General features: G+C 49.5%; 1 protein-coding gene and 1 pseudogene across 3 annotated transcripts; both read left to right on the plus strand.

Annotated features, from left to right (window-relative positions):
• Positions 1-1,111: 1,111 nt before the first annotated feature.
• C8H2orf72 (chromosome 8 C2orf72 homolog) lies at positions 1,112-10,578 on the plus strand. Of its 3 annotated transcripts, XM_057550679.1 has the most exons (4): positions 1,112-1,760; positions 5,523-5,636; positions 8,737-8,772; positions 8,921-9,007. In XM_057550679.1, exons 1-3 carry the CDS (start codon positions 1,157-1,159, stop codon positions 8,739-8,741), a joined length of 723 nt encoding a protein of 240 aa, XP_057406662.1. In that variant the 5' UTR covers positions 1,112-1,156; the 3' UTR covers positions 8,742-8,772; positions 8,921-9,007. The 3 variants fall into 3 exon arrangements, with proteins under 3 accessions (XP_057406662.1, XP_007184949.2, XP_057406661.1); XM_007184887.2 differs by lacking the exon at positions 8,737-8,772 and having other exon boundaries at positions 8,921-10,578; XM_057550678.1 differs by lacking the exon at positions 8,737-8,772 and having other exon boundaries at positions 5,526-5,636; positions 8,921-10,578.
• A 138-nt stretch (positions 10,579-10,716) lies between these two features.
• Positions 10,717-11,427, plus strand: LOC103005847 (ATP synthase F(0) complex subunit C3, mitochondrial-like; annotated as a pseudogene).
• The last annotated feature ends 686 nt before the right edge of the window (positions 11,428-12,113 follow it).

The raw sequence follows: 12,113 nt of genomic DNA on the forward strand, positions 1-12,113 counted from the left end.
ACAGAGTAACTACAAGAGCAGATTGTGGGTTATACGGTGAAGGAGAGAGCTGAGTATTAGCAAGTTATTGACCCTAAGGGGACTTTGGTCTATACCGAGTAATAGAGGAGAGGTAAAGAGCCTTGACCAGCGCTGCCCAATGCCCTAGCCACTCACTTCATGTGGTTATTTACACTTAATTGAAATGAAATAAAATCTAAATCTTGCACTAGCCAGATTTCAAGTGCTCCATAATAGCCACATACGGCTAGTGGCTACTGCATTGGACAGTACAGATAATATAAAACGCTTCCATCACCACCAAATGTTCTATTGGACGAAGCTGACTTAGACTCTTAGAATGAAAGGAAATGCATTCCTGCTTCTGACCTGGCCTACTGACATCCTCTTGTCCCCCTCCCGCACACATAGATCAGAGCACCATCTGTGCCCCACATCTGCCCCCCTAGACTTTCCGTTCCACAGGGAGCAACACGATCTGCCTCCACTTCCCAGTGCGGAGGGCAATGCCCTGCAGGTCATAAGGACTTGTTGAAACAATGAGCCCTCAATTAGTTTTTGTTAAATGTTGAAGGCCCAAAAGGTGAGTCAAGGACAGAAGTAACAGAAGAGACCCCTGCTTCCCTTCTTTTCTCACCTCACTACCCGCTTACCTGGTGCCCTGCCCCACCCGCCAACTTCACTCCAAAGCAGCAGTTACGGGCAGCCCGGCCTCCAAAACTTCCCGTCCCCGAACCATGAGAACTCAGAAATCTATCTGCTCCAGGCCTCAGACCAATCTAGCTTGTGAAGGTCCATTTGCTCACATGATAATTTTCTGTCTTCCTCTACCTTCGGCTCCTGTACACCTAGCAGGTGTTCAATAAATGTTGGATGGGTGGATGGGTGGATGGATGGATGAACGGCTCAGTTTCCCCGCGTCTGCCGCAGGGACCGCGGGAGGCGCCACCATTAGAGGCCTGGGGGAGAGCCTCCGCTCCGGCCCAGCAGCCGGCTGGAGCTGGGCGATCCCGGCCCGCGGGCCGGGGGTCGGGCGGGGCGCAGCCCTCGGGGGCGTGTCCTCCCGGGCCCGGGCGCCGCCGCCGCCGCCGCCCCGAGAGGCATGCAGCTGGCCCGGCAGGGCTGCAACGGCCGCAGAAGGCGGGAGGCGGCGAGCATGGAGCGCGAGCTGGAGGCGCTGGCTGCCCGGCCCGCGCGCCCGGCTGAGCCGCCCTTCCAGGCGCTGGTGGAGGCGGCGGGCGGCTGCGGGCAGGTGTTGCTGGTGGGCGAACTGTGGGAGCGCGAGCAGAGCCGCGCGCTGCTGTGGGACTTCGCCCGGGCGGTGTTCCCGCCCCAGCAAGCCGCGGGCAAGCCGGGCGGCGCGACGGCCGAGGGCGCGGGGCCCGGGGCGCCGGGGGCGCAGAAGGTGCCCGAGACCCGGGCGCGCGCCATCCGCTCACCGCTGGTCTTCGTGCTGTGCCGCGCGTCATCGCTGGCCGCCCGGGAGCCGCGGCGCCACCTGCGGGAGATGCTGCGGGACGTGCGCAGCCGGCGGCGGCCCGGGGCGGCGTTGGTCGGGGTGCTGGTGGCCGAGGCGGAGCCCGAGGACGCGGTGGCTCCGGAGCTGCGGCTACTGGAGGCGCTGCTGCGCACGGTGTTCGGCCGCCAGGCGGGAGGCCCGGTGCAGGCGGCCGCCTACTGCCCCGGCCACGCGGCTTCCAGCTTGACTGTTCAGGCGGCCGCCTGCAGGGCCCTGCAAGCCGCCGGGCCCTTGCGACCAGGTGAGCGGGCTCGAGGTCCCGGACGGCGTGGGCGGGCGGCGGCTGGGGAAAGGCCAGCTTTTTTGGCCAGCGCCCCCCTCATGGTACACCGAGGTAAACTGAGGCTGGGAGAGAGGAGGCGCCTAGCACTAGGCCTCCCAGGTAGGGCGGAGCGGGCCCTGGGCAACGGGCCGAGTCTGTCCCGGGAGGATCCTGCATGGGATCCTGAGTGCTTAGGAAAGACGAGGGGGCAAGCAGAAGGCAGGGGAGGTTGGTGGAAAGAGGGCTGGACTGAGCTGGGCAAAGATCTGGAGTTGGGGGGGAGGGGGAGGAGGAGACGGGAAAGCCTTGGGATGCACCAGTTTCAAGGTGGGAGGAGGATAGAATTGGGACTAGGGGGATATCCGGTGCCAGGAGCTTCTAGGACGCGCACAGCTAGGGATGCGCTAGAGACGCGACCGTGAAACGCCACGGGGTCAAAGGAAGAAGGCAAGGAATAAATGCCGGGGACTTGGAGGTGAGGGGAGAAAGGATGTGAGGGACTGAGGGCCTAGAGTTTCCCAGTCCTTCTTGGCTACCCACTGCAGTGTCTCCCTCTCTTCCCTCCCCACTCTCCTGAAGTGTGGGGAGGGGAGTAAGGGTCTTCTCCCAGCCCCAGTGACTGCTGCCATCAGCAAAAGGGTCAGAATCTCCTCCATCCGGGTACACAGGGTTTTACGGAAGGTTTCCAGCGCCCCGAGATTAAAATATGGATGTTAAGTACAGCTGGATCTGGCAACGCTGGAGTGATCTTTTCACTTCTAGCTTCCTTCCCCCCACTCCTCTCCAGCACCTGCCGCCCTCCAAGCTTTCCAGCCTCTGCCAACCTTCTTGCTAAAGAGTTAATGATGACAGAGGCTGTGTTCCGCCTCCCTGGGCATTGGTGTGTTAACTCAGCAACTGGGTGATGCCAGACTTACATGGGTCGGGGGTGGGGCTTTTCCTGCAAGGAGACCTGGTACCTCTGATGTCACAAATGTCACAGACTTACCTGCCAGCTTGGCCTGCCTAGGTGAAGACCATTCCTCTCAGCTGTGGAGCCTGCCCTAACCTTCCCCTCCCCTTCCCACAACTCTTCTGTTGAGTCTGTGAGGAAGCCAGCTAAATTTGAAACTCAAGGACCAGCATTCTGAAAGACATGGAGAATGTCCTGAGGTGGACTGTCATTCGGATTGTTGCTGCCAGCACCTTTGCTGACCTGGCCCCATGGGGAAACTTTTCTGTCCCCTAATGAGCCTGTGCCTAGAAAATTCTCTGAGCCCTTTGTCTCTTAGACATCTCTTATTCCCAGGGAACAACTTTTTTTGAATTTTACTTTATTTATTTTGTTATACAGCAGGTTCTTATTAGTTATCCATTTTATACATATTAGTGTATATATGTCAGTCCCAATCTCCCAATTCATCCCCCCCCCCCCCCCCCCGCAGGGAACAACTTTTAATTCCCCAGAGCCAAGCTTGCTCTGGGCTCCTAAACTTTTTTTTACATTGCAGTTGCCTCATAGAGAAAAGCCTTTTCTTCCATTCTCCTTTTCCTGACCAATCCCATCTCACCATTCAGAACTGGACTTCCTCCTCCAGAAAGCCTTCCCTGACCCGCCCACTCCCATTTGCAAGTTCACAAATGAAATCCCCAAACCTGCTTCTGCTCTCCAAGCTCTTACCACATGGTTTTGTCACTTTCCCTTGTGAGTTGAATCACCACTGTATTCCCATTTCTGGACACCCTGCTTGGCATGCAGAATCCTTGCCTCTTTTTAAACACTAACATTTCAAATTTTTAACATTTTGCAAGGGAATCATTCTATATATTGTATTAAAGTCGATTGTACTTTTATCAAAACATACTGAACATGAAACCTTTCATTAATGACTAAAGGTCATGGGTGTAATTATAACTCATTGTCCAGTAATTTCTTCCAGGCTTTTGCGGTGGGTTACACCATGGATTCATGCTACTAAGGTTTTGCTAACACTTGCAGAGTTTTCCAATCTCTTTCCTCACTGTCTGATGGCTATTCTTATATTTTTAGGTTGCCTGCCTCTTGGTAGTGCTCTTTTACCCAGTTTATGCTTAATTCAGATGCATTTTGGTTGAAAAACAAGGACCCAATCTTTTTAGAATTGGGTACAGATTAAGAGTAAATTGGCCCCAAGTAAAGAATTATGAGAAAGGATTTTCTGTGTCTTGGCTCTCCGGAGTCCTTTTTTAAAACTTTATTCCAGCTGACCTTATTCCAGATGGTTAGGGATCTCAAGTAATCCCCAGATAACTGAGGTGGTACTATAATAAGGAAACTCGAATCGACATGTAATTGTTTTGTGTGTGATTATCAAAAAAGATTAATTCTATTTCTATTAAGAAATAGTTTGATGGCCATTTCAAGAATAGTTGAATGGCCATCATTTTAAAATCTACAAATAACAGGGACTTCCCTGGCAGTCCAGTGGTTAGGATGCCGCGCTTCCAATGCAGGGGGCGCAGGTTTGAACCCTGGTCGGGAAACTAAGATCCCACATGCTGCGTGGCCCCCCCCAAAAAAGTCTACAAATAATAAATGTTGGACAGGGTATGGAGAAAAGGGAGCCCTCTGTACTGTTGGTGGGAATGTAAATTGGTGCAGCGATTATGGAAAACAGTATGGAGCTTCCTCAAAAAAATAAAAGTAGAGTTGCCGTATGATCCAGCAATCCCACTCCTGGGCGTGTACCCAGACAAAACTATAATTCGAAAAGATACATACACCTCTATGTTCATAGCAGCACTACTTACAATAGCCCAGACATGGAAACAACCTAAATGTCCATTGACAGATGAATGGATAAAGATGTGATGTATATATATCACATTGTGTGTGTGTATGTACATATATATATATATATATATATATATATATATATATACACAATGGAATATTACTCAGCCATAGAAAGAATGAAATAATGCCATTTGCAGCAACATGGATGCAACTAGAGATTATTATACTAAGTGAAGTAAGTCAGAAAGAGAAAGACAAATACCATATAGTATCACTTATATGTGGAATCCTAAATACGACACAAATGAACATACCTACAAAACAGAAACAAACTCTCAGACATAGAGAACAGACTTATGGTTGCCAAGAGGGGGGTGGTGGGAGGGAAGGATTGGGAGTCTGGGATTAGCAGATGCAAACTACTGTATATAGGATGGATAAACAACAAGGTCCTACTGTATAGCACAGGGAACTATATTCAATATCCTGTGAAAAACCAGAATGGAAAAGAATATGATAAAAGCATATATGTATGACTGAGTCACTTTGCTGTACAGCCCAAATTAACACAACATTGTAAATCAACTAAACTTCAATAAAATTTAAAAAATAGTTTGAACTAAAAATCCGGGGGTAGGGGGGGAATTACTGCTTCTTGAGTTTTTTCTTTGGTGCTATGTAACTGTAATTAATTTCATGTCATTTTTGTTACTGTAGTTTCTCCAACATGGTACCTACGTAGGGTTTTTGCGAAGATGAAATGAGGTAATATATATATATATATAAAAACAGTCTTTCTTTTTGTTTTTTTTTTTAAAGCTCAAAAACCCACCCCCTTTTGCAAATCAGAATCTTTCTTTTTTAATCAGGCAGTTAAAACTAGGGCAGTTGCAGTTGAAGCTCTTGGTTTGCTGAACAGAAAAGTCTCTCAGTCGTGTCAAGCACCATCTGACCCCACTGCCTCTGGGACTTTGTGTTCTTTCTAGCAGAAGGAGCCTGGGAGAGACCCGGCCTCCCAGGACTGCTGGCATGCTTTTCCTGGGGTCCCTGGAGCCGGGGGAAGGACCCAGATGCCACTTCCCCCAGTGACCCAGCTCACGGTGAGTGTGTCGCCTTCCTGGCTTCCTGGACCCTGAGGGGGGCTTGGGGTTACGGTCACGTGCACACAGGGGACCATAGGGATGGAGTGGCCCACCATTGGCGAAGCTCTTGCCTTGTGCGGGGCATGAGGGTGAGCAACTGTGAGGTGCCTTGACCCCCAGGCAGCCAGCACTCAGGCTGGGTCAGCGGGGCTCTCGCCCCAGGAGTCTCTGCCTAAGGAAGGGGTTGTGGGCGGGGCTGGAAGACAGTTGCCAGACATACGTGATGGGGCACCTGGAGCCAAACGTATTGTCTCCCCTGAGCATCCAGGGAGTTTAACAAGTGACTTTTTTTTTTTTTTAATTTTATTTATTTATTTATGGCTGCGTTGGGTCTTCGTTTCTGTGCGAGGGCTTTCTCTCTAGTTGCGGCAAGCGGGGGCCACTCTTCATCGCAGTGCGCGGGCCTCTCACTATCGCGGCCACTCTTGTTGCGGAGCACAGGCTTCAGACGCGCAGGCTCAGTAGTTGTGGCTCACGGGCCCAGTTGCTCCGCGGCATGTGGGATCTTCCCAGACCAGGGCTCGAACCCGTGTCCCCTGCATTGGCAGGCAGACTCTCAACCACTGCGCCACCAGGGAAGCCCAACAAGTGACTTTTGAGCTGGAGGTTGGGGGATTTTCTTAGACAGAAATGGGAAGATTTGGAGAGGCAGCACCATGAACAAAGGCTTGACAGCACGATGTCAAGCTCAGAAAAGGGACCCCTGCCAAGAGTGCCCTGGGGGTGAGGTGCAGAAGGAGACTGGTGAGGGCCGAGGCTGAAGAGGAGAGCTGGAGCCAAATCAGGGCCCTGGACCCAAGTCTCTCAGGAATGGGGAGCCCTGGCGACTTCTGAGCAGGGGTGTGCGCTGATTACGGTGTGTAGGGACGTGACTGGACTGCAGGAGCAGGGAGAGACCAGAGGCAGAGCCCACCTAGGAGGGGACTGCACCCTGCTGGAGCACTGAGGTCCCCACCTTGCTGGCTGTCACCTCCAAGAGGCCCTGAGCTGTCTCCTCTCCCAGGCTCACTCACTACACCGCAGCTGCTCCTGCCATCAGCAGGAGAATCTCCAGTCTCCTATAACATAACATAATCACAGGAGTGACTCCCCATCACCTTCGTCACATACCCAAACCTATGGCATGACTATCTCATCATAATCACAGGTCCCACCCACACTCAAAGGAGGGGATTATGCAGGATAAGTACACCAAGGAATGGGAATCTTGGGGGCTATCTTAGAATTCTGTCTACACAATTGAAAGCTCAAAAAATACAAAAGAAGAAACACAAATATTAAAAATCATTCATTTAATTCCCCCACTCAGAGGTAACTATAATTTGGGTAGACCATCCTGTCTGTCTGTCTATCTAGCTATCTATTTATATTGCCTTGTACTATTTAAATATTAATAAATTCACTTCTATATAATATATAAATCATCTGCAAAATGCATCATATATTTAATATATTTAATTGCAGAAATGTTAACTTCAATCTCTCCATCATCATTTTGGATGTATCTGGAAACTAAAGGGGAAAAAAAGCAAAGGAATCATAAACATTTTTTTTTTTCTTTTTTTTTGGCTGCGTTGGGTCTTCGTTGCTGCGCGCAGGCTTTCTCTAGTAGTGGCGAGCAGGGGCTACTCTTCATTGCGGTGCTCAGGCTTCTCATTGCGGTGGCTTTTCTTGTTGCAGAGCTCAGGCTCTAGGGCACATGGGCTTCAGTAGTTGTGACCACAAGCTCAGTAGCTGTGGCTCAGGGGCTTACTTGCTCCACGGCATGCGGGATCTTCCCGGACCAGGGCTCGAACCTGTATCCCCTGCATTGGCAGGCAGATTCTTAACCACTGTGTCACCAGGGAAGTCCCCATAAACAGCTTTATGTAACTCTTTGATCACTTCTCTCTGTAGCATATAACAAATTGTTTAGTCTCATGTAGAAGTGAATGTATTAAATGCAAATTGCGTGTACAGACTATACATAAACATTTATAATATACATAATAAATAGCAGATTATACATACATACACTTACATACACTGTTTTAGAATCTGCTTTCTTTATCAATAACATACTGTGATTGTGCAGTATTCCACAGCGATAATTATACGTCAACATCTTTCATCCTTTTTTTTTTCTGAGGTAATTGTAGATTCACATGCAGTTGTAAGAAATCACATTAAGAGATCCTGTGTACATCTTGCCCAGTTTTCCCCCATGTACATCTTGCAAAACTACAGGATAATATCACAACCTGGGTGTTGACATTGAAACAATCCACAGACCTTATTCAGATTTCCTGAATTTTACTTGTGTGTGTGTTTGTGTGTGTGTGTGTGTGTGTGTGTGTGTGTGTGTGTGTGTGTTTAGTCCTACGGAATTTTATACATCATTTTTTTTTAATTTATTTAATTAATTTATTTATTTTTGGCTGCGTTGGGTCTTCGTTGCTGCGTGCGGGCTTTCTCTAGTTGTGGCGAGCGGGGACTACTCTGCATTGCGGTGCACGGGCTTCTCATTGTGGTGGCTTCTCTTGTTGAGGAGCACGGACTCTCGGCGCGTGGGCTCAGTAGTTGTGGCTTGCGGTCTCTAGAGCGCAGGCTCAGCAGTTGTGGCCCATGGGCTTAGTTGCTCCAACGGCATGTGGGATCTTCCCAGACCAGGGATCAAACCCATGTCCCCTGCATTGGCAAGCGGATTCTTAACCACTTCTCCACCAGGGAAGCCCTATACATAATTTTTAATGCCTGAATCCCATAATGTGACTGAGCCACAGTTTACTCAGCCAATCCCTTTGTCAGATATCGAATCAGTTAGGATGCTCTCAGCTATAGGTAAAGAAACCATGACTCAAACTAGCAGAAGCAGACAAGGAATTCATTATCTCACCTAAAAGACGGTCTAGAGGTGGAGTCAGTTTCAGGGCTGGTTGATTTAGGGGTCCGGCAACACTTTCAAGGACCCAGGTTTTTTCCTTCTCTTTGCTGGGCCGTCCTCAGTGCTGTTTCATCCGTAGGCTGGTAGCAAGATGGCTGGAGCAGTTCCACTAATTATTCCTAATTATTTCCTTAGGATAAAATCCTAGAAGTGGAATTGCTGGGTCAAAGGGTATGTACATTTTTAAGGTTTTCGCTACGTATTTTGTTGTGTTTTTAAAGTAGATAGTCACTGGGGCCAAGTCCTTCCCTTTCATTCCCAGCTTACCCGCTCATAAACTTTATCTTCTCATTGGGTGATTCCTTCTCTTGTGTTCCAGATAAGTTCCAGGACCCTGAGGAGCATCTGGCACTGACAGTCGTATATCCCAACGGAGACTGCGAGGATCCCGGAAAGGGGTCAGTAGCCTGTGATAGAGTTGCCTCCACTCCCGCTGAGCCCGCCGGAGACTTGAGATGAAGGCTGGACCCCTGGCTTCCCCGGCTCTAACCTACAGACAGGGGGCTGGCTCTCACTGAGCTACCCTGCCTCCATGTTGACTTGGGATGCTGGTAACTACAAAGCCCCACCTGCCAGGGGGCTGTTGCGTTGACCTGTTACCAGCCAGGCAGCGGGACTTACTAAGCTAAGCAGGACCTAGGAAAATGTATCCTCCGGGAATCTGGCCCCCCCCCCTCGCATTTGCTCACTCTCGGGTCACTGTGGGGTTATTTTTTCTCTCTGTGCCGCGGTTTCTCTATGCCATTGAGACAGCTGGCTATCTGCTTTGAGGTTGTGCGGTGCTGTGGCATCCCATGATTGTTTGCATGAGTATCCATCATTTCAAGAGCAGCTGGACTAGAAATCATCAGATCTGAGAGGGGAGCCTTGGACCTGTCACTCAACCTTTGGGTCTTCTGTTTCTCAAACACGTAAGGGCGCTACCAGCCCAGTGGCCCTCAGCCAGGGGTCAGGCTACCCCTCCAGGCAGTATTGGAAATTTGTGTGTGTGTGTGTGTGTGTGTGTGTGTGTGCGTGGTGTGTTGGGAGAGTCACTGCAACTGTGGGGCACCCCTGGAATTTAGTGGGCATCTCACAATGTGCAGGGCAATCTCCAGCAGCACAAAGTTGTTCCATTCAAAATGCCAATCATGGCAACTTTGAGAAACTGTAGATGAGACCATCTCCTCCCTGTCAAATTCTAGGAAGAGTCCCCCAGAGCAGAGAGAGTTGGGCTTCCTGGGGCTTTGGCTCCCAGAGCAAGCCAGAATAAAGATGCATTGCCACCCTGGGGGCCTTTTGGGCCAGAGCCAGTATGGCCCCTGTGCTGCAGGCCCAGGGCATAAATAGCTTTGCACACTCTTGAGAAGAAAGGACCATCTTTCTTCCTCATGTTGACATTAACTTTCTGTGCCGCGTTCTTTGAGAATAAAGATGCTAGGAACTAACCACAGCACCAAACAGAAGGAAAGTTAGGGGTATGGATTACAAGAGCATAGGATTTGTTCTTGATCTCAGGTCCTAACCCAAGGTCAAAGCAGACGAAGCCCAGAGGTGCCGAGTTCATCAATCCTTTTTTCTCTGTTTATGAGTCAGTCAGGGTCAATGATGTTCCCTTAAAAGCCAGGAAGACCATCTGACTGTTCACTCAGAGAGGGAACTCTGTATTAGCTCCCTTGTCTTTCTCACCTGCCCCTGGAGAAATCCAGTCTTTGGAATGGCAAGGACAGCTCCTGATTTTCCCTAGTAGAAAGCACTGTCTAAGGGAAGCAGCTAAATTCATTCATTCATGCATGATTCACCCAGCAGACATGCAGTTGTGCCCAGCGCTCTGCAAGATGCTACATAACTTGTATGAGTTATTTCAGCTCTTGCTGTGATGGCGACCAAATGTGCAACGGGAAACCTTCTGTGGCCGAGGAGCTCTTTGATGTTAAGGAGGAGCCCTCCCTGCTCCGTGCCTTTTTTTTCTCTATAATTTATTCTCTATAATAGGGAGCCTAAGCCTAGTCCGTATCAGTGTGAGGGCAGGTAGGATGCCGGGAAGGATACAGCTGACTTCCTCCTACACAAAAATGGACTCAATGAATTGCTGTTGACTTTGTTTCAAAATGGGGAGCCCCATTCCTTTGACCTCTACCACCACGGCCACTGCCACCTCCCGGGAAGAGAGGAAGCAGGACAGGAGCCCACGTTGCCTGTCAACCAAGTCCTCCAGCTGCCCTGAAGAGTGCAAGATGTCCGCCTGTGCACATTCGCCTGCACCCCGCTCTGATCCAAGTTGGATCCAGAGTTGCATACAGACCAATTTCTGCATCAGTGTTATCTCGACCAGAGGCTAGGACTGGAGAGGGCTCTTCAGTACTTAACTGGGCCCAGAATGGTGTGTCTCAGTTAATCCAAAGGGAGTTTTAGACCAGTGCACTCAGCAGAGACATTGATACTACAGCCAGTTTTACTGGTGCAGGTGCTGCAGCAGTAGGAGTGGCTGATTCTGGTGCTGTTACTGGAACAGTCTTTGGCAGCCTCATCATTGGTTTTGCCAGAAACCCTTCGCTGAAGCAGCAGCTGTTCTCATACGCTGTCCTGGGATTTGCCTTGTCTGAAGCTATGGGTCTCTTGTTTGACGGTTGCTTCCTTGATTTTGTTTGCCATATAACAGAAATTACTGCTTGAAATGTTGGCATTCATATTAATTACAGATGTAATTCTGTGTATCTTACTGTGACTCCGAAAACTGTAGTATTGGTTTCATGGAAATGAATGTTATTTCCAAAGTCATTTCATTAAAGATGAAAACGTTAAAAAGTAAGAATAAAAAAATAAAATAAAATGGGGAGACTGCTATTTTTTTAAAAATAAATTTATTTATTTTATTTATTTATTTTTGGCTGCGTTAGGTCTTCGTTGCTGCGCGCAGGCTTTCTTTCTCTAGTTGCCACGAGCGAGGGCTGCTCTTCGTTGCGGTGCGCGGGCTTCTCATTGCGGTGGCTTCTCTTGTTGCAGAGCACAGGCTCTAGGCACGCGGGCTTCAGTAGTTGTGGCTTGTGGGCTCTAGAGCGCAGGCTCGGTAGTTGTGGCGCCCGGGCTTAGTTGCTCCGCGGCATGTGGGATCTTCCCGGACCAGTGATCGAACCTGTGTCCCCTGCATTGGCAGGCGGATTCTTAACCACTGCGCCACCAGGGAAGCCCCAAGACTGGTATTTTTGAAGCTGCTATATTTTTCTATTTCTCTGTTAATTTCTTTGTAATAATTTGGTTGAAGTTTTGTTATTTGATGGGGGGGCGGAAGCTTTTTTTAAGTTAGGAAATTGTCTAAGGCAGAAGTCACAAGACAGTAGCCTCTGCTGTGTTTAAAAATCTTTTGTATTTGTTGCCAACATTTGAAACTTGGGAGATTGCATGTAAAAAAGCTGGTTTTCTGGGTGAAGGATGGGGCATGTTGTCCCCTCCAGTTTCCTGTACCCTCCCACCCACCTCTCCCACTCCTCTGCCTCTCTTCATCTGAATATGCCATGTGCCTGGTCCTGGTC

This window comes from Balaenoptera acutorostrata, chromosome 8 (assembly GCF_949987535.1).
Source record: "Balaenoptera acutorostrata chromosome 8, mBalAcu1.1, whole genome shotgun sequence".
NCBI lineage: Eukaryota > Metazoa > Chordata > Mammalia > Artiodactyla > Balaenopteridae > Balaenoptera > Balaenoptera acutorostrata.

What these genes read in the sequence shown, in the direction of transcription:
- C8H2orf72 (XM_007184887.2), top strand. Translation starts at nt 1,157, where the DNA reads ATGGAGCGCGAGCTGGAGGCGCTGGCTGCCCGGCCCGCGCGCCCGGCT. An exon ending in CGCCGGGCCCTTGCGACCAG is followed by an intron (nt 1,761 to 5,522) that starts GTGAGCGGGCTC and finishes TGTTCTTTCTAG; the next exon opens with CAGAAGGAGCCTGGGAGAGA. An exon ending in CCCCAGTGACCCAGCTCACG is followed by an intron (nt 5,637 to 8,920) that starts GTGAGTGTGTCG and finishes CTTGTGTTCCAG; the next exon opens with ATAAGTTCCAGGACCCTGAG.